Source organism: Stegostoma tigrinum, chromosome 38 (genome assembly GCF_030684315.1).
Source record: "Stegostoma tigrinum isolate sSteTig4 chromosome 38, sSteTig4.hap1, whole genome shotgun sequence".
Lineage (NCBI taxonomy): Eukaryota > Metazoa > Chordata > Chondrichthyes > Orectolobiformes > Stegostomatidae > Stegostoma > Stegostoma tigrinum.
Genome location: NC_081391.1, coordinates 6,555,162 through 6,573,629, shown reverse-complemented (window position 1 = coordinate 6,573,629; position 18,468 = coordinate 6,555,162). Strand labels below are relative to the sequence as shown.

General features: G+C 47.1%; 1 protein-coding gene across 5 annotated transcripts in view; it reads right to left on the bottom strand.

Annotated features, from left to right (window-relative positions):
- The window catches only part of LOC125447316 (cold shock domain-containing protein C2-like), a 64,786-nt gene that overhangs the window by 19,204 nt on the left and 27,114 nt on the right, over positions 1-18,468 (bottom strand). For 3 of the 5 annotated variants that reach the window (XM_048521641.2, XM_048521640.2, XM_059640844.1), the window contains exon 2: positions 663-862. In XM_048521641.2, coding sequence (XP_048377598.1) covers positions 663-838 — 176 coding nt within the window. In that variant the 5' untranslated portion in view covers positions 839-862. Of the gene's footprint in view, positions 1-662; positions 863-10,751; positions 10,773-18,468 lie in introns of those variants that run through there. The other 2 variants (XM_059640845.1, XM_059640843.1) reach the window with 2 other exon arrangements.

The window sequence follows — 18,468 nt, the reverse complement described above, 5'->3', positions numbered from 1 at the left end:
TAAGGGAATCAAGGTTATGCAGGAGAGGCAGGAAAGTGGAGTGAGGCGGTATAGGGTTAAGGTGAGAGGGGAAAGATATAGAAGGGACCCAAGGGGCAACATTTTCATGCAGAGAGTGGTGTGTGTATGGAATGAGCTGCAAGAGGAAACAGTGGAGGCTGGTACAAATGTAACATTTAAAAGGCATCTGAATGGGTACATGAATAGGAAGGGTTAGGGATATGGGCCAAACACTGGCAAATGGGACTAGATTAATTTAGGATATGTGGTCGGCATGGACATGTTGGACCAAATGATCAGTTTCTGTGCTGTACAACTCCATGACTCTGTTATCAGATCTGTCAAGAACTCATTGAACAATGGAGCAGACTCGACAGGTTGAATGGCCTACTTCTGCTCCTATATCTGATGGTCTAATGGTCTCGTGATAAGCTGTTTCAGATTGCAATGAGGATTTGGATTTGTAAAGGGCCAAGATACTGAAAATTATCTCTACAGAACTGTAACACATTGAAGACCCCTGTAAGGTGCGTTATTTTAAGCATACATAGTATTTAACATCCATTTAATAAAGTGTTACTCCAAAGTGACGCACACCTATTGATCAATGATAGAGAAGGGTCATCAGTAAAAGCCTCTCGCTGTGCACTGGGAGTACTTACGCAGAGTAGGTGCGGGTCCGTTTGGTAGGGAGGGGACTGGGCAGATCCGCCAGGAGGGAGCTGTTCCGTTCCCATGATTTGATATTGTCACGGAGATAGGATAGAGGCGGGGACACTGATGATTTGAGGGACTGAGGTGGCTGTGAGGGTGACATCTCCTCCTGTTCTGATGACATGGTGCTTCTCGTGAGGATTCCTGTCTGGGACAGAATGAGAGGAGCCAACGTTAGAATCCAATTTGCTCTTGCTGCCCTCCCTGACCGCAGCACTCACCATTCTCACTGGAGTGGAGTAACAGCCCTGTCCTGTCGGTCCCCTACAGGTGACTACTTTGAGGTGCTCAAGGGCTTTGTGCTTCACTTATCCAAATTCTTATCGAGTCTCTATGCCTGTCTGCTTTTTCTCTCTGCTGCCCACTCAATTAAACCTCTCTGAAGCCAAGTTTCCATTGCTCCAGTAATTCTGACACCCACTCTGCAAGGCCCTTGTGCGTTTGCCACTATTGCACATCATTGGCACTGATTCATTTCCCTGTGAATTCCACTAACCCAGCACCGACTGATCATCTGACAGAGAGACCGAGAGTGGGAGAGAGAGGGAGGGAGAGAGAGAGAGAGAGAGAGAGAGAGAGATGAGACCAAGGCAGTGAGAGAGACATTGAGACCAAGAGAGTGAGGAATAGAGGAATACAGAGTGACAGAGAGAGAGAGAGAAAGAGAGAGATCAAAACCATGACAGTGGGAAAGACATTGAGACCAAGAGAGTGAGGGATACAGAGAGAGAGAGAGAGAGAGAAATCGAGACCAAGAGAGCCAGGGATAGAGGGATACAGAGCAACAGAGAGAGAGAGACATCGAGACCAAGACAGTGAGAGAGACATTAAGACCGAGGGTGAGAGGGATACTGAGAGACAGAGGGAGAGAGAGAGGGATAGAGAGGGAAAGACAGAAGAGTCGAAGAAATAACACATGAAGCCAAACAGACCAGTGCTCTGGACCAGGATCCAGTTTGCTCAGGTTGGGCCCACAGTAGACTCAGTGACAACCCCCAGGAAGCTGGTCAAACACGAAACGGATCCCAACGTGGATGGTGAAATTTGAAACTAGACCATTTTCTTGATAGTTCATTTATTCACAGAATGCAGTGTCTGCCACTGAGCTACTCAGTGTTCTAATGGTCTCTCTTTATTTGTACTCAAGGTACTCAATCAATGTCCTCCACCCATGTATCATTGACCTCATCAGCACAACTAACAAAACACACTGAGAACCAGCGTTTGGTATTCAGGGGCCTACAGTTCAGTTTCTAACAGCGGGGCAAGTGCTGCATGTGGGGAGAGTTCTGGCTGTGTCAATGAGTTATAACTACACAATCTCATGTCATTGCTTACAAAGCGATGTTTGGTACGCCTGCCTTCATCGGTCAGCGCATCGAGAATAGGAGTTGGGAGGGTCGTGTTGCAGCTGTACAGGACATTGGTTCGGCCGATTTTGGAATACTGCGTGCAATCCTGGTCTCCCTGGTGTAGGAAGGATGTTGTGAAACTTTAGAGGGTTCAGAAAAGATTTACAAGGACGCTGCCAGGGTCGGAGGGTTTGAGCTACGGGGAAAGGCTGAATAGGCTGGGGCTATTTTCCCTGGAGCATCAGGGGTTGAGAGGTGACCTTATAGAAGTTTATGAAACCATGACGGGCATGGATAGGGTGATTAGACAAGGTCTTTTTCCCCAGGGTAGGGGAGTCCAAAACTAGAGGGGCATGGGTTTAAGGTGAGAGGGGAACGATTATAAAGGGACCCAAGGGGTAACCTTTTCACATAGAAGGCGGTGCGTGTGGAATGAGCTGCCAGGGAAAGTGGTGGAGGCTGGTACAATTACAACATTTAAAAGGCATCTGGATGGGTACATGAATAGGAAGGGGTTAGAGGGATATGGGCCAAATGCTGGCAAATGGGACTGGATTAATTTAGGATCCTGGGTCAGCATGGACTAGTTGAACCGAAGGGTCTGTTTCCATGCTGTACATCTCTATGTTTGTGTCCTATCCCTACCTTGGTTCCAACTCATTCACCAGAAAGCAGGGGACTAAGTCCATGCTAAACACTCCTGCACTAAAATCAGGAATGTTATCGGATGGATTCCTGGAGGTTTTGTCACATGAACTGTCCCAGTTCCTGTGTTTCTGTCAATAAATCCTGATTCATACCTGGAAGCTCCAGGGTAACAAAGGGTTGGAGATGACAGAGATATCGCTGACAGTCTTTCTAAGCTGATCTAATTACAGCGAGAGAGACAGAGACAGGGGGAGGGAAAGAGACAGAGAATGAGAGAGAGACACACACAGCGAGAGAGACAGGGACAGGGGGAGGGAAAGAGACAGAGAATGAGAGAGAGACACACACAGCGAGAGAGACAGGGACAGGGGGAGGGAAAGAGACAGAGAATGAGAGAAAGACACACACAGCGAGAGAGACAGAGACAGGGGAGGGAAAGAGACAGAGAATGAGAGAGAGACACACACAGCGAGAGAGACAGAGACAGGGGGAGGGAAAGAGACAGAGAATGAGAGAGAGACACACACAGCGAGAGAGAGAGTGACAGGGGGAGGGAAGAAGACAAAGAATGAGAGAGAGACACACACAGCGAGAGAGAGATTGACAGGGAGTGGGAAGAAGACAGAGATGGGACACAGAGAGAGAGAGAGAGAGAGAGACTGAGAGTCAGGGGGAGAAAAAGAGTGAGAGGCACAGAAAGGAAGAGAGGTTGAGACACAGAGAGAAAGAGAGAGAGAGAGAGGCATGGTGGGGGGGCGGGGGGAGAGAAAGTCTGAGAGAGTGAGAGATAGTCAGGAGCAGAGAAATCAAGAGACACACACACAGGAGAGACACTGAAAGACAGCGAGAGAAAGAAAGACCGAGAGAGAGAGAGAGACTGACAGACATGGAGGGAGAGGTACAGTGAGGGAGACACTGAGAAACTAAGAAAAGAGAGAGAGAGCGTGAAAGAGGAAGAGACAAAGAAAGAATGAGACATGAAGGGAGAGACCGAGAGAGAGAGAGTAAACAAAGGCCCAAGAAAGAAAAAAATAGGGTGGATGTGGGAAGAAGAGAGAGTGAGACAAACAAAGAGAAATACACACACAGAGTCATGGTGATACAAAAAGCCTCTGTATCCCCTCAGCAATGGCACCTGCAGGTTGGGCTATTTCCCAAAGTCATGTTACCCACTTCAGAACATCAGCCTGTTCACTGGGAATTTTCCTCTTGAGGAGGCAGGGTGAACTAGGGATTCTGCTTCTCAAAACAGGCCTGAGGTAACATGGCAGTCTAGAAGCCCTGCCTCTCTATACTGGAACATTGGCCCATTCTGTTCATGGCTGTTGGGGCCCCTAGCACTCACTCCCTCCTCTAACCCACTGGCCATCTCCCAAATCTACACAAACCCTTACATATCCCTTCTCAACGTTCCATACACCCCCACATCTGTTTCCATACCTACACACACCTTCCAAACCTCCCATTCATTCTTCATCTTAATCTTTCAGCACCCACTAAGTACAGAAGCAATGAGCTATATAATAACACTAAAATGGCTCATAAAACTTCCAAATAAGCAAAGAGACATTCAAAATCCCCTTGAAAAAACTCACAAAAGCTCATTAAACTATCAAATGTAGACCAGAAGCAAGGGAAAGGAAGAGATCCAGACAGTATCCTGGGAAGGTGAGTGAGACCTACCTCAAGTATTCACAGCAATAAGTAAAGGGTAAGTGTTTAATAAATTTGCAGCTAAATTGGGGATAACAATGTCGGTCAGCGGGGTCAAGTGTTGCACGTCTGAGACGTGGGAGATCCGTGACACTTCCAGTGTCACAGATGACGACATCTGCAGGAAATGCACCCAATTGCAGCTCCTTACAGACTGTATGGATAGGTTAGGGCAGCAAGTGGAAGCAGTTAGGAGCATGACGATAGTGGAATTCATTTTAGAGATGTGGGGACCTAAGGTGAGGGCAGATAGATGGGTGACTGCTAGAAGGGGCAGGCAGGCAGTGTAGGAATCCCCTGTGGTTGTCCCCCTCTCTAATGACTATACCATTTTGGATATTGTCGTGGGGGGGAATGACCTATCAGGTGGTTACAGCAGCATCAGGCAGACTGGTGGCACACGGCTGGCTCTGTTCTTAAGGGAAGGACAAAGAGCACCACAACAGTAGTTAGAGTGGACTCTACAGTTTGGGGTACAGATGAATGTTTCTGTGGACGTAAAAGGGACTCCAGGATGGTGTGTTTCTTCCCTGGTGCCAGGGTCCAGGGTGTCTCTGAACGAGCAGAAAGCACTCTGAAGGGAGAGGGTGATCAGCCAGAGGTTGTAATGCACATTGGTACTAATGGCATAGGTAGGATGAGTGACGAGGTCCTGCAGCAACTGTTCAGGGAGTTTGGTAGGAAGTTAAAAAGCAGGACCTCCAAGGTTGTAATCTTGGGATTACTCCCTATTCCCAGTGCCATTGAGGCTAGAAATAGGAGGATAGCACAGCTCATGACGTGGCTAAACAGATGGTGTAGGAGGGAGGGGTTCAGACATCTGGACAATTGGGATCTGTTCCAGGGTGGGAGGGACCTGAACAAGAAGGATTGGTTGCATTTAAACTGGAGGGGCATAAATATTCTGGCTGGGAGGCTTTCTCGTGTCACTTGGGGCAACTTAATCTAGTTTGGCAGAGGTGTGGGAACCAGTGCAAAGGTGAATTGACTGAAAGGGAACAAGAGAATTGGGCCAGTAAGACTCAGAGGAAGAGCAGGTAGGGTGTGGTTGTGAAAAAAGCGGGTCTTGCGCACTAAAGTGCATCTGTTTCAATGCGATAAGTGTAACAGGTAAGGCAGATGAACTTAGAGCTTGGATTAGTACTCAGAACTATGATGTTGTTGCTATTACAGAGACTTGGTTAAGGGAGGGACAGGATTAGCATCTTAACGTTCCAGGATACAGATGTTTCAGGTGGGATAGAGGGGGATGTAAAAGGGGTGGAGGGAGTTGCACTATTTGTTAAGGAGAATATCACCCGTATACTGCAGGAGGACACCTCGGATGGCTCATACCATGAGGCAATATGGGTAGAGCTCGGGAACAGGAAGGGTGCAATCACAATGTTTGGGATTTACAATAGGCCTCTCAACAGCCAGCAGGAGACAGAAGAACGGATATGTAGGCAGATTTTGGAAAGATGTAAAAGTAACAAGATTGTTGTCGTGGGTGATTTTAACTTCCCATATATTGGCGAGGATTCGCTTAGTGGTTGGGGCTTGGATGGAGCATCCTGGAGGACTTCTTGAAACTGTATGAAGATAGTCCAACCAGGAAAGGGGCCGTACTGGACCTAGTATTGGGGAATGAGCCTGGCCAGGTGGTCAACGTCTCAGCAGGGAAGCAGCTTGGGAACAGTGATCACAATTCAGTAAGCTTTCAGGTACTGATGGATAAAGAGTGGTGTAGTCGTAAGGTGAAGGTCTAAATTGGGGGAAGGCTAATTACAACTGTTACTGGGCAGGAACTGAAGAATGTAGATTGGAGGCAGCTGTTTGAGGGAAAATCAACATCTGGTATGCGGGAGGTTTTCAAGTGTAAGTTGCTGGGAACTCAGGATCGGCACATTCCTGTAAATATGAAGGATAAGTTTGGCAAGTTCAGGAAACCTTGGATAATGACAGATGTTGTGAGCCTAGTCTAAAAAAGACAAGAAGTATTAAGGCTAGGAGGCTTGGAAAACCTAAAGCGTGGGTGGAATATGAGGAAAATGAAAAAAAACTTAAACATGGAGTCGGGGGGTTAAAGGGATCATGAAAAGTCATTGACCAACAGGAGTAAAGAAAATCCCAAGGCTTTTTATACATATATAAAGAGTAAGAGGGTAGCCAGGCAGAGGGTTGGTTCACTCAAGGACAGGGAAGGGAATTTATGTGTGGAGCCAGAGGAAATGGGTGAGGTATTAAAAGAGTACTTTGTGTCAGTATTCACCACAGAGAAGGACTTGGTTGGTGATGAGTCTGGGGAAAGGTGTGCAGACAGTTGGTTTTGAGATCAATAGGGAGGAGATATTGGGGTCTTGAAAAACATTAAGGCAGACAATTCCGCAGAGCCTGATGGGATTACTCCAGAATACTGAGAGGGGCAAGGGAGGAAATTGCTGGGGCCTTGAGGGAAATCTTTGTATCCTCACCGGGTACAGGGGAGGTCCCAGAGGTTTGGAGAATAACCAACGTTGTTCCTTAGTTTAAGAAGTGTGACAGGGATCATCCAGCTAATTACAGGCCGGTGAGCCTTACATTAGTGGTAGGGAAATTATTGGAGAGGATTCTTCAAAACAGGATTTACTCCCACTTGGAAATAAGAGGGTGTATTAATGAGAGGCAACATGGTTTTGTGAAGAGGAGGTTGGTCTCATTAACTTGATTGAGTTTTTTGAGGAAGTGACAAAAATGATCAATGAGGGTAGAGCAGTGGATGTTGTCTACATGGACTTCAGTGAGGCCTTTGACAGGGTCCCTCATGGCAGGCTGATACAGAAGGTAAAGTCACATGGGGTCAGATGTGAACTTGCAAGATGGATAAATAAAAATGGCTCAGTCAAAGAAGACAGAGGGTAGCAGTGAAAGGATGTGTTTCTGAAAGGAGGTCTGTGACTAGTGGCATTCTTCAGGGATCAGTGTTGGGACCTTTGCTATTTGTAGTATATATAACTAATTCAGAGGAGAATGTAACTGGTTTGATGAGCAGGTTTGCTGATGACACAAAGGTTGGTGGAATTGCAGATAGCAATAAGGACTGTCAGTAGGATATAGATCGGTTGATGACTTGGGCTGAGAGATGGCAGATGGAGTTTAATCTGGAAAAATGTGAGTTAATGCAATTTGGAAGCTCTAATCCAGATGGATAATATACAGTGATTGGCAGAAACCTTAAGAATACTGATAGGCAGAGGGATCTGAGTATACAGGTCACTGAAAGTGGCAACATAGGTGGGGAAGGTAATCAAGAAGGCATGCCACCTTCATCGGCCGGGGCATTGAGTTTAAATTGGCAGGTAATGTTGCAGCTTTATAGAACCTTACTTGGGCCGCATTTTGAATATCGTGTTCAGTTCTGGTCGCCACACTACCAGAAGGATATGGTGGTTTTGGACAGGGTACAGAAATGATTTACCAGGATGTTGCCTGATATGGAGGGCATCAGCTATGAGGAGAGATTGGAGAAACTTGGGTTGCTCTCTCTGGAATGACAGAGGTTGAGGGGTGACCTGATAGAGGTTTACAAGATTATGAAGGGCATGAACAGAGTGGACAGTCAGAAGCTTTTTCCCAGGATGGAACAATCAGTTACCAGGGGCCATGTGTTTAAGGTGTGAGGGGTAGGGTTTAAAGGTGATGTACAGAGGGTGGTGGGTGCATGGAACTCACTGCCAGGGGAGGTAGTGGAAGCAGATACTATAGTGACTTTTAAAGGATGTCTTGACAAATACATGAATAGGATGGAAATAGAGGGATACTGTCCCCAGGAGGGCAGGGGGTTTTAGTTGTGATGGGCTGCATGTCAGTGCAGGCTTGGAGGGCTGAAGGTCCTGTTCCTGTACTGTAATTTTCTTTGTTCTTTGTTAACTTTGGCCATTCATACTCACATCAGACAAGAAACTTTGAATCAACTTAGTCTCTCCTGATCTTGTCCAAATAACCAACAGGTAAATGGCAAAATAAATGTTTATTACAAGATATTAGAAGAGTCAATCAAGCAAAGCCAATTTACCCCTTCACAACTGTATCAATATTCCCTAAAGGGCTGAATACACTAGTAAGATTTAGAGCCTGTATAGACATTCATAATTGGTCTATTTAGTGGAACGGATGGCTATAGAATCCCACTGTGAATTTTTGGCAATACTAACAAACAGCTTTATTTATACAGCTGTGAAGATGACTGTGATGTTTGTTCGATTGTTTTATGAGCTTGTATTAAAGCTTCTCTCTTCAAAGTAGTTCCTCAATGGCATTTCTTTTAATGTTAGGTGCATTGAAGCTTTCCGAATGGCTGCATTTGATTGACAGTTCTACCAGCTGGTGAGAGCAAAATGATTTCAAGGGGAGTTTGAAAGCCTACTTCCTTATTTTTACAGCTCTATGAATAGTTAAAAGATTGTTAGTATCTAGTGGATACTGGAAGTGCATCAAAGGCTCATTAGATATCCAGACATTATATCAACATGGAAATCAAACCATGATAACCTCGTACACAGCTTCATATCAGATTGTCCGTGTTGTATAATGTAGAAGAGGACTTCATCCAGTGGAAAAAGTATTCTAATGCATGTACATGCTTACACAGTGCCGGTCAACTTAATGGTTACTTACCATTTTAAGGATAGAACCTTATAATCAAGCATTGCATTAAAAACATTTAACAGTAATGAATAACGACAGCAGCTTATAAGCATGCCAGTTAAAAGGCTCCCAATTCTGCAGCAGGCATCCTCCCAAGGATTGTGAACCAACCTGGCGCAGTACAACCTCAGCCTTCAATATCCCTCCCACCCTGAAGTAAAATAGCAGCCCAGGCAAAAACTGTACTTGGAGATGCCACACAAACAGTGAGCAGGGGGTGCAAACTGCCATATTTCATGGCCCAGGGAGAATGATAGAAATGGTTTGGCAATCTTGTCGCCATGATGCTCCAATTTCAGCCACGTTCTGGCCTCCCAGACACGGCTGTAGCCAGCACCGGGAGGACAAGGCTATGTGTGTGTTTGTAACCTTTCTCGTGTGCTTTACCTTCCTGGAGAGTGCTGTCGAACAGACACAGGTACATAGCTCCTTGAAAGTGGTGTCGCAGGTAGACAGGGCGGTGAAGAAGGCATTTAGCATGGCCGCCTTCATTAGTCAGAGCAGTGAGTGTAGGATTTCGGACGTCATGTTGGAGCTGTACAGGGCATCGGTGGGACCACTCCTGCAGCACCGTGTGCAGTCCTGGCCACCCTGTTTTAGGAAAGTTGTTGTTAAGTTGGAAAGGGCGCACAAAAGATTTAGTGGACTGGAGGGTTTGAGTTATAAGGTGAGGCTGGATGGGCTGGGGCTTTTTCCCCTGGAGCATAGGAGGTTCAGGAGCGCCCTTACAGAGGTTTATAGAATCGCCATAAAGTGAATTGCAGAAGTCCTCTCCCTAAGGTGGGTGAGTTCAAAAATAAGGGACGTATTTTTAAGGTGAGAGGAGAAAGATTTAAAAAGACATGAAGGGAAATGCTCTCCACAAGAGAGTAGCTCATATACGGAATGGGCCGCCAGAGAAGATGGTGGATGCAGGTACACTGAGGACATTTAAAAGACATTGGGATAAGTACATGAATAGGAAATGTTTTAAGGGACATGGGCCTAACACAGGCAGATGGGACTAGTTTAGTTTGGGGGCATGGTTGGCTTGGATTAGTTGGACAGAAGGGTGTGCTTCCAAGCTGTATGACTGCATGGCTCTAAGGGTCAGCCTGAGGGGCAATGAAACATATAAGGACCAAAGAGAGAATGTTGGGTGAGGGGAGAGGCCGTAAGCAAAGACAAACAGATAATAAACAAGTGACTTACCCAATGAAAATGGCTGAAAAATGTTTTGTAATTGTTCACAGGATGTGGGCATCGCTGGCAAGGTCAGTATTTATTGTTCATCCCTAATTGCCCAGAGGGCAGTCAAGAGTAAACCACACATCTTTGTGTCTGGAGTCACAAGAATGGCAGTTTCCTTCCCTAAATTAATCTTGAGCTTCTCAATAAAAACAGAAAGAATGGTGGATGCTGTAAATCAGGAACAAAACCAAAGTTGCTGGAAAAACTCAGCGGGTCTGACAGCATCTGTGGAGGAGAAAACAAAGTTAACGTTTCGGGTCCAGTGAGGAAGGATCTAGTCGGACTGAAGCGTTCTGTTTTTTTGTTCCAGTTAAGCTTCTCCCCAAACAACAATTTCATTAGGCTCTGATTCTATATTTTGCTTTTTTTTGGTACTGACTTTGAATTCTGCCGTGGTAGCGTTTGAACCCAGTTTCCCCCGGGCATTACCTTGGTCTCTGGATTAACAATCTAGCAGTAATATCAGCAGGATATCCACCCTGGAGGCAATAGGGCTGCAGATGCTGCAGGGCTCCCTGGTCGAAGGTATGAAAACGTGGAAGTAAAAGGGGCAGAGTAAATAAGAAGGACAAATGGAGTGAGAAATCTTCCAGAAAGGACAACATTTCTCAAAGACACAGCAGCTGACTGTGGAGCTAATGCCAAGATTCTCTCAAACTGCATGAATACGTGCTGCAGTCTGAAAATCCCAGATTCTCCCTCCACCCAGGGATTAACCTTGGCAACAGACGGGGGTCTTTAATCCCCTCAAGTGTCTCATCACCGCAGCACAAACCTCTCTCGCTGCATTGAACAGCTGGAAAGGAAGCAACTTGGTTTCACACGCACGCTGAAGACAAAAGGCAGACGTAGGAACTGCAGGAAGATTCAGAAGAACTAGAAAAAGGTCAAGAAACAGTAATTGCTGGAAAAGCTCAGCAAGTCTGGCAGCACCTGGGGAGAGAAAACAGAGTTAACGTTTCGGGTCCACTGACCTCTTTCCTCAGAACTCTCTCTTCAGGCAGAGATCACATACAAAATGAAAGTGGCACACACTATGAAGAGAAGCAGGAGTAGGCCATTCAGCCCATCAAGCTCACTCTAAAATTTAGTAAGATTGTGGCCGGCTTGCCTCTCAATGCTATCTTTGCAAAGACCCATCGCTCTGAGTCCGGAACATCCTGCAGGCCTCCATGTGAGAGAATCCAAGGATTTACAACCCTCCAAGCGAAGGAATTCCTTTTCACTTTGGTCCTAAATGGCTGACCCATTAGTCGGAGGCTGTGGCCCCTGCAGCAGAGAGGTGTCAACGCGCTGGCTGGTCCCCTGGCGAGCCTGATGATAATGTGCTGGAAATGGACTGAGACTGGGGTTAGTAGGGTTATCACCAATCAATGCCAGGCAGTCTCACCATCACCATTCAGGTCTGGCCTTAGGCTCCCAGTGTAGTCACCTGCTTCAAACAGACCAATCGGCATTATAGGACCTGGAGTGAGCTTTTAGGGACGGCGGGTTTGGATGTGCTCCGCCCAGAACTTCTCCAAAACCACTGCCCTTCCTGATCCACAAAAAGACCATGGGTCACAGATATTACAGGTGCCAAACAATGACCAAACCCCAATGTGAGACTCTAACCATTGCCTCTCGATATTCAATGGCATGGCCATCACAGGAAACGCCAGGATCAACAACATCCTGGAAAATACCATGGATCAGAAACAGAGCTGTGGATTAATGCAGTAGCTACAAGAGCTGTTCAGAGGTTGGGCACCGGGATGGTGTATGGACCGCAGCGGTTCAAGAAGGCAGCTCACCACCACTGCCTTCTCAAGGGGCAACTAGGGACCGGCAATAAATACTGGGCCGGCCAACGATACCCCCATCCTGTGAAATAATGTTATAATTAAATCGGGTACAGATGATGTATTGATGTGAGAACTTGGGATATTGTGGTGGGGTAGTTGGGATTGTGAAATGGAGTGATGTGGATGTTGGGATGGTAGACTGATGAGCTGAAGTTAGACCAAGGGTCATCTTCACCAAAGGAATCATATCTGGCCCAGGGGTCACAAAGTTCGATCCCTGTGCCGAACATGAACTGATTTCTCACGTAGCTATCTGAATTGGTGGGATGAGAGGTCGAAGGAATGAAGTGGTAAGGGTGGGGGGGGGGGGGTTTGAAAGAGTGAGTCACCATAGTCTTACCAGACCATATGGCTGCTCTCTCATTAGAGAGAGACAGAGAGAGAGCTGGCAGGGATTTAATCTGAGGGCTACCATCTCAGGCAAGGAGGCAGGGTGAAAAGCAGATGCCTTCATGGCAGTTTCAACTCCTGGTGGGAATTGAACCCATAGTGTTGGCATCAGACTACTTCACAACTGTGAAGCCAAACCCACATCTGAAAGCGGCCCTTGCTAGCAGACAGTCCTTGTGACTCAGACACTCATCCAGTTAGAAGCTGCCCCAGACAGAGCAGAAATACCCCCAGGATCCAGTTCTTGAATTTGCAGTTGGGAGTTTAGGTGCCACGTTCGGTCCTGGGGCTTGGGCAACGACCCACAATTTCCAGTTCACTACTTTCAGCGACTGGGCGCTGGGCTTGCTGTGATGGCTCCCACAGGCAAGGAGCATTAATGACACAGTGTCGAGTGCCGGCTGTATCCAAGCCTGGGTAAATGAAACTGAGAGCGCCCTGGGATCCCAGGAGGAGAGGCAGAACAAAACAGGAAGTAAATGAATTAAATGAAGCACAAGAAAAATCTGAATAAATTGGTCCTTCTTTCGCTCCTATCCAGTGCCCTATGTGACAAAGAATCCTAGCAACATACCATAGCGATGGCATAGCAACAGCATAAATCAGCTCTGCTGAATGATAATGAGACTGTCCAGTCTTTATTACCCACAGCAATAATGTTGATGGTGTTTATTTTCCTGATGCTTGCCTGAGAAAGAGAGAAGTGCCAAGCTATGGACAGATTGCAGGCTACAACATGAACAAGTCTCTGTACAGCTGTAAACATCTTTGTTCCAGAACACAGGGAAACCAGTCCAATGGAACAAGAAGGATTTTTGAGCCTCCTTTCTCCCGTACAATGAGAACTGGACCACACACAAACCCGTGAATGCATTCACCCATTAATGAACCACAGTATAGAGCAGAACATTTGGGTTTCCAATGACCAGGGCCGGATGTGAACTCTGCGCCTGGTCAATCAGAAAGGTTAGGAAGGATATCATCAAGCCAGGCAGGGTCCGGAAGAGAGTTACCAGGTTAATGCCAGGAATGGAGGGTTCCAGTTATAACTAGAGGCTGGACAGGCTGGGACTTTTTTCACTGGAGCATAGGAGGCTGAGGATTGACATTATAGAGGCGCATAGATAAGGTGAATATCAAAGGTCTTTTCACTAGGGTGGGGGGATTTCAATACAAGGGGGCATGTTTTTAAGGCAAGAGGAGAAATATTTAAAAGGGATATGGGGGCAAATTTTTTACACGGAGAGTGGTTCACGTGGAATGAACTTCCAGAGGCAGTGATGGATACGGGTACAGTTACAGCATTTAAAAGACATTTGGATAAATACACGAATAGGAAAGGTTTAGACTGCCATGGGGGTAGTGCAGGCAGGTGGGACTGGTTTAGTTTGGGATTATGGTCAGTATGGGCTGGTTGGACCAAATGGTCTGTTTCCATGCTGAATGACTCTACGACTACAGTGAGGCCAAGGATTTACTCTACCTGCAGGGGCCAGACTCACAAAGGTGGTCAAGTCAGACGTAGAGTCACAGAACACAGAGAGGCCCTTTGGTCCATCCAGTCTGTACCAACCTATCTACACAAAATCCTTTCAGATGTCCGTTGTTACCCCGGCCCTTCTCCCACCCCACCGTTCCGCCTCCATTTTTCTCCCGAAGGTGGTGAGCTGTGCAGGGGAAAAGCTGGATCCCTCCAATTCTGTCATGGCCTGGAGAATCCCAGGGTGACAACTGGAATACCTTTGGGATTCCTTAAATACTCAGTGAAGGCGCAGGGATGGAGCGGGGGGGGCACGGTGGAGACAGCACCATAGAAACATTACCCACAGTTCCTTCAAATTCTTCTTTCCACACCCCCTCCCTTTACTTTTATCCCTCCCCGTGCCACGCTCCTTTTGTGCCAAGATTCAGGAGAATGGTTCCATGGATGAGGGATTTTGGTGATGAAGGTGGTTTGGAGAAGTTTAAGAGATTTTGATGGAGGAGTTCAAAGTGCTGAGGAGTCTAGACAGAGGGTGAAAGTGTTCCCACCAATGACAGGATTGAGAATCAGAGGGCACGGTTTGAAAATAATTGGCAAAAAAAAGCAAATAGGATGGGAAGAAAATCTCCACCACGCAATGTGTGGTTCGGGTCTGGAATGGATTGCCTGAAAGTATGGTGGAGACAGGTTTAATCGAGGCTTTCAGAAGAGATTTGGCCAGATTTATCAAGGAAGAATGCCCAGGGAAACAAATTGCTCTTTAGAGAACTGGGAGGACAAACAAACCACACAAAAAAATGCTGGAGAAACTCAGCAGGTCTGGCAGCATCCTTGGAGTGAGAAACAGAAATAACATTTGAAGTCCGGTATGACTTCTCCTCAGAACTTGAAGATGAAGAATGGCCTCCTTCTGCTCTGCTAACAATTTGGTGATTCTGGCCTCTTCCACTATGGAGGGAGAACAGTGACAACTCGCGCATCACTCAGGAAGACAAGATAGGCCTCCATGTTAGCAGGGGTCAAAGGTTAGTTGCCAGGGTGCAGAAGGTCATTAGGTAGCTAAAGAAGGCAACTAAACAGGTTACTGAGTGAGTTTATCACACGGTGAGGCAGAGGTCAGGGGGGGCCCAATGCCACAATCCATCTTCCAATCTATGGAGTAGCGAAGGTTGCCTCATTCAATATATTCAAGGCCGAGTTAGAGAGATTTTTGGATCAATGGGAGTCAAAGGTCACAGAGGACAGGCAACAAAGTTGAGTTAGGGTAATGCTTAAGCGCAGCACCGTTTTACCGAAGAGTAGGGCAGGATTGAGGGAAGGAATGGCCTACTCTTGCTCCTAGTTCCTATCACTCTGAAGGATAAGAAATATTGGTTGGAGGGAAATATCAACAGACAGAACATGGAAACGAAGTGGTTTAGAGGCAGAGACATAGTGTAAATGCCTGATTAATGGTCCAAATTAGAAACAGGAAACAGAAGCTATGGTCCCTCAAGTGGAGGCAATGATCAAGAACAGTGACCAAACTTAAACAAAACAAAGACGGGCCTGATACAATTGACTGGGTTATTTGAAGCTGCAGAAAGCCAATCAGCAACCACAACACTCTCAATTCATACAGCACCTTCTACATAATAAAGGATCCGAGGGTGCTTCCCAGGAGTCCTCTCCAAAGTTGAGTTATTGTGTATGAGGTGCTCAATAGCAGATCCTCTGGCTGGGTCACATCGATTGTATGCCTGACCACAGCTTCCTGAAACAGCTGAGTCACAGCAGGAGGCTCCCGGGAGGTCAACGCAAGTGTTGTTGGGATTGGCGGGGGGGGAGGGGGGGTGCGGTGCAGGGGGGAGGTGGTTGGTCTCTTCAAGCCTCCTGGAAGAGTTTAAACATCCCCCACCAACATGTGGAAGTCCATGGCCATCCAAAACGGAGGAGGAAGGGACCGAGGCTGTCCATTGGGAATGTGCGAAGGGAAGACGCAAACCTCCAAACAGCTCATCTACCCCACCTTTCAAACACCCCTGCATGTGGTGGAGTCGGCAGGTCATGCACTGGTCTATCAACAGCCACTGAAGCAAGTGAACCAGAGTGGAAGCGAGGGACCCAGGAGACTGACCGGAGGAGGAGATAAAACAATGTAGGACACCAGGAAAAAAAGTTGCTTTCTTATGTACCAAAGAAATCCTTTAAACATCTTGATATTTATCCCAGAGTGTTTGGTCAGCCTCAGGAAGAGGTGTGTTACCATAGTGACTGTCAGTGGACACTGAGGAGATACTGGGAAAATAACATGGTGTCCACCTTCAAAAGAGCAGTGACAGAACAGACGCTACTTATCCTTCCCTTCCCGAGAAAATGGCATAATCGACCAGCTCGAGTAAACTGCAGGATGAGCTGGATGGCTTCTGTCACCACAGTATCAGGAGGGAAAACTCATGCTTGCTACACTCCCTGATCTGGCCTCCCAAAACGCTGAGGAGGGCCCTCAAGATGAACTTATAGAATACAGAACAGTACAGCACAGGAATGGGCCTTTTGGCCCACGCTGTTGTGTCGAACACGATGCCAAATGAAACCAATCCCTTCTGCATGCCCATGGTCCACATCCCTCCATTCCTTGCATATTCATGTGATAAAGCCCGTTAAACACCCCGATTGTATCTGCCCCCAGCAGCACGTTCCAGACTCCTACTACTCTGTGTCAAAAACTTGTCCGTCACATTTCCTTTGAACTCTTCTCCTCTCACCTAGTATTGGGCATTTAAAATCTTTTTAAACGTTCTGACTGTCTACCCCATCCACGCACCTCACAATTTCATAGACTTCAGTCAAGTCTCTTAACAGCCTCCTGTAATTTCTTTTATAGAGAATGGTCCTCAGCAACTGTTCACAGACTGAGGGAGACAGTCTGGGTGGGGCTTCATCCTGTCAAGCCCCCACCCTGCACCCCTCCATTCCCCCCAACCCCCACAACCGTCCCCCACTCCCCCCACGCCCCTCCATTCTCCCCAACCCCCACAACTGCCCCCCCCGCACCCCTCCATTCCCCCCACACCCCACAACCGCCCACCCCCGCACCCCTCCATCATTCTCCCCCACCCCTCTATTTCCCCCACACCCCCACAACTGCACCCCTCTATTCCCCCCAACTCCCACAACTGCTCCCCCCTCAACCCCGCGCAGTGCAGGACTTCAGTCAGCAAAGCTAAGTATTCCAGACAGTCGGGATAACTCAACAAGTTGCAGGAAGTTGTTGGTCCTGATAGTTTGGATCTGACCACAGTCTGAACAGTAAAGGACACTGACAGAGAACAGAGGGGCAGACAGATTGCACCTGGCCGATGCTTCATGTACAGAGGTATGGAACGATTAGCTCCTCACCAGCCTGTGAAATGGCCAGAGATAATGGGAACTGCAGATGCTGGAGAATCCAAGATAACAAAGTGTGGAGCTGGATGAACACAGCAGGCCAAGCAGCATCTCAGGAGCAGGGTCTAGGCCCGAAACGTTAGCTTTTGTGAAATGGCCAGGCTAGCCATCCAATTAGAGCTACTAACAAATGCTGTCTTATCAAGTGACAGCCAAATCCCATAAAAGATTTTTATAAAAATCCTCCCTACCACTTCCCTATTGAATTTGCTTATCTATTTGTTGTTGTTGTTAGGTTCTTATACGTCTATAACCTGACTCCTTGCACTATGTACCGACAGGTCACATTGCAATTCAGCCTTCAGCCAGGCTCAGCATTTATTCCCTGTCCCTAGTTCCCCCTTGAGAAGGTGGTAGTGAGCTGCCTTCATGAACTGCTGCAGTCCTCCTGCTGTGGGGTGACCCACAATGCCCTGAGGGAGGGAATTCCAGGATTTTGATCCCACAATGAAGGAACGGTAACATATTTCCAAGTCAGGAGGGGAACTTGGAGAGGGTGGTATTTCTATGTGTCTCTTGCCTTTGTCCTTCCAGATGGAAGTGGTCACGGGTCTGGAAGGTGCTGCCTGAGGATCTTTGGGTGAGTTGCTGCAGTGCATCTTGTAGATGGTACACACTGCTGTTACTGAGCGTCGGTGGTGGAGGGAGTGGATGTTTGTGGATGTGATGCCAGTCAAGCGGCTGCTTTGTCCTGGATGGTGTCAAGCTTCTCGAGTGTTGTTAGAGCCTCACTCATTCCCACTGGCACCAATGTTTGCTTTGTCCTGGAGGGATGGTCTCCATTTGACGATCTCGGTTTGGTGGGCTGTTTGGCAGTTTCAGTTTCACGCTCTTGTCTGTGCGTTCCAGCGTTCATCATTTTAAGCAGCTTTCCCCGAGCGAAACTGGTCTGAGATGTACTTTGCATTAATTTTTGCTTTTTTTCCTTTCTTAGCTGTGGCTTATGTCATTAATACAGCTCCACAATAAAGCAACTTATCAAATTTTTTACTGTATTTTT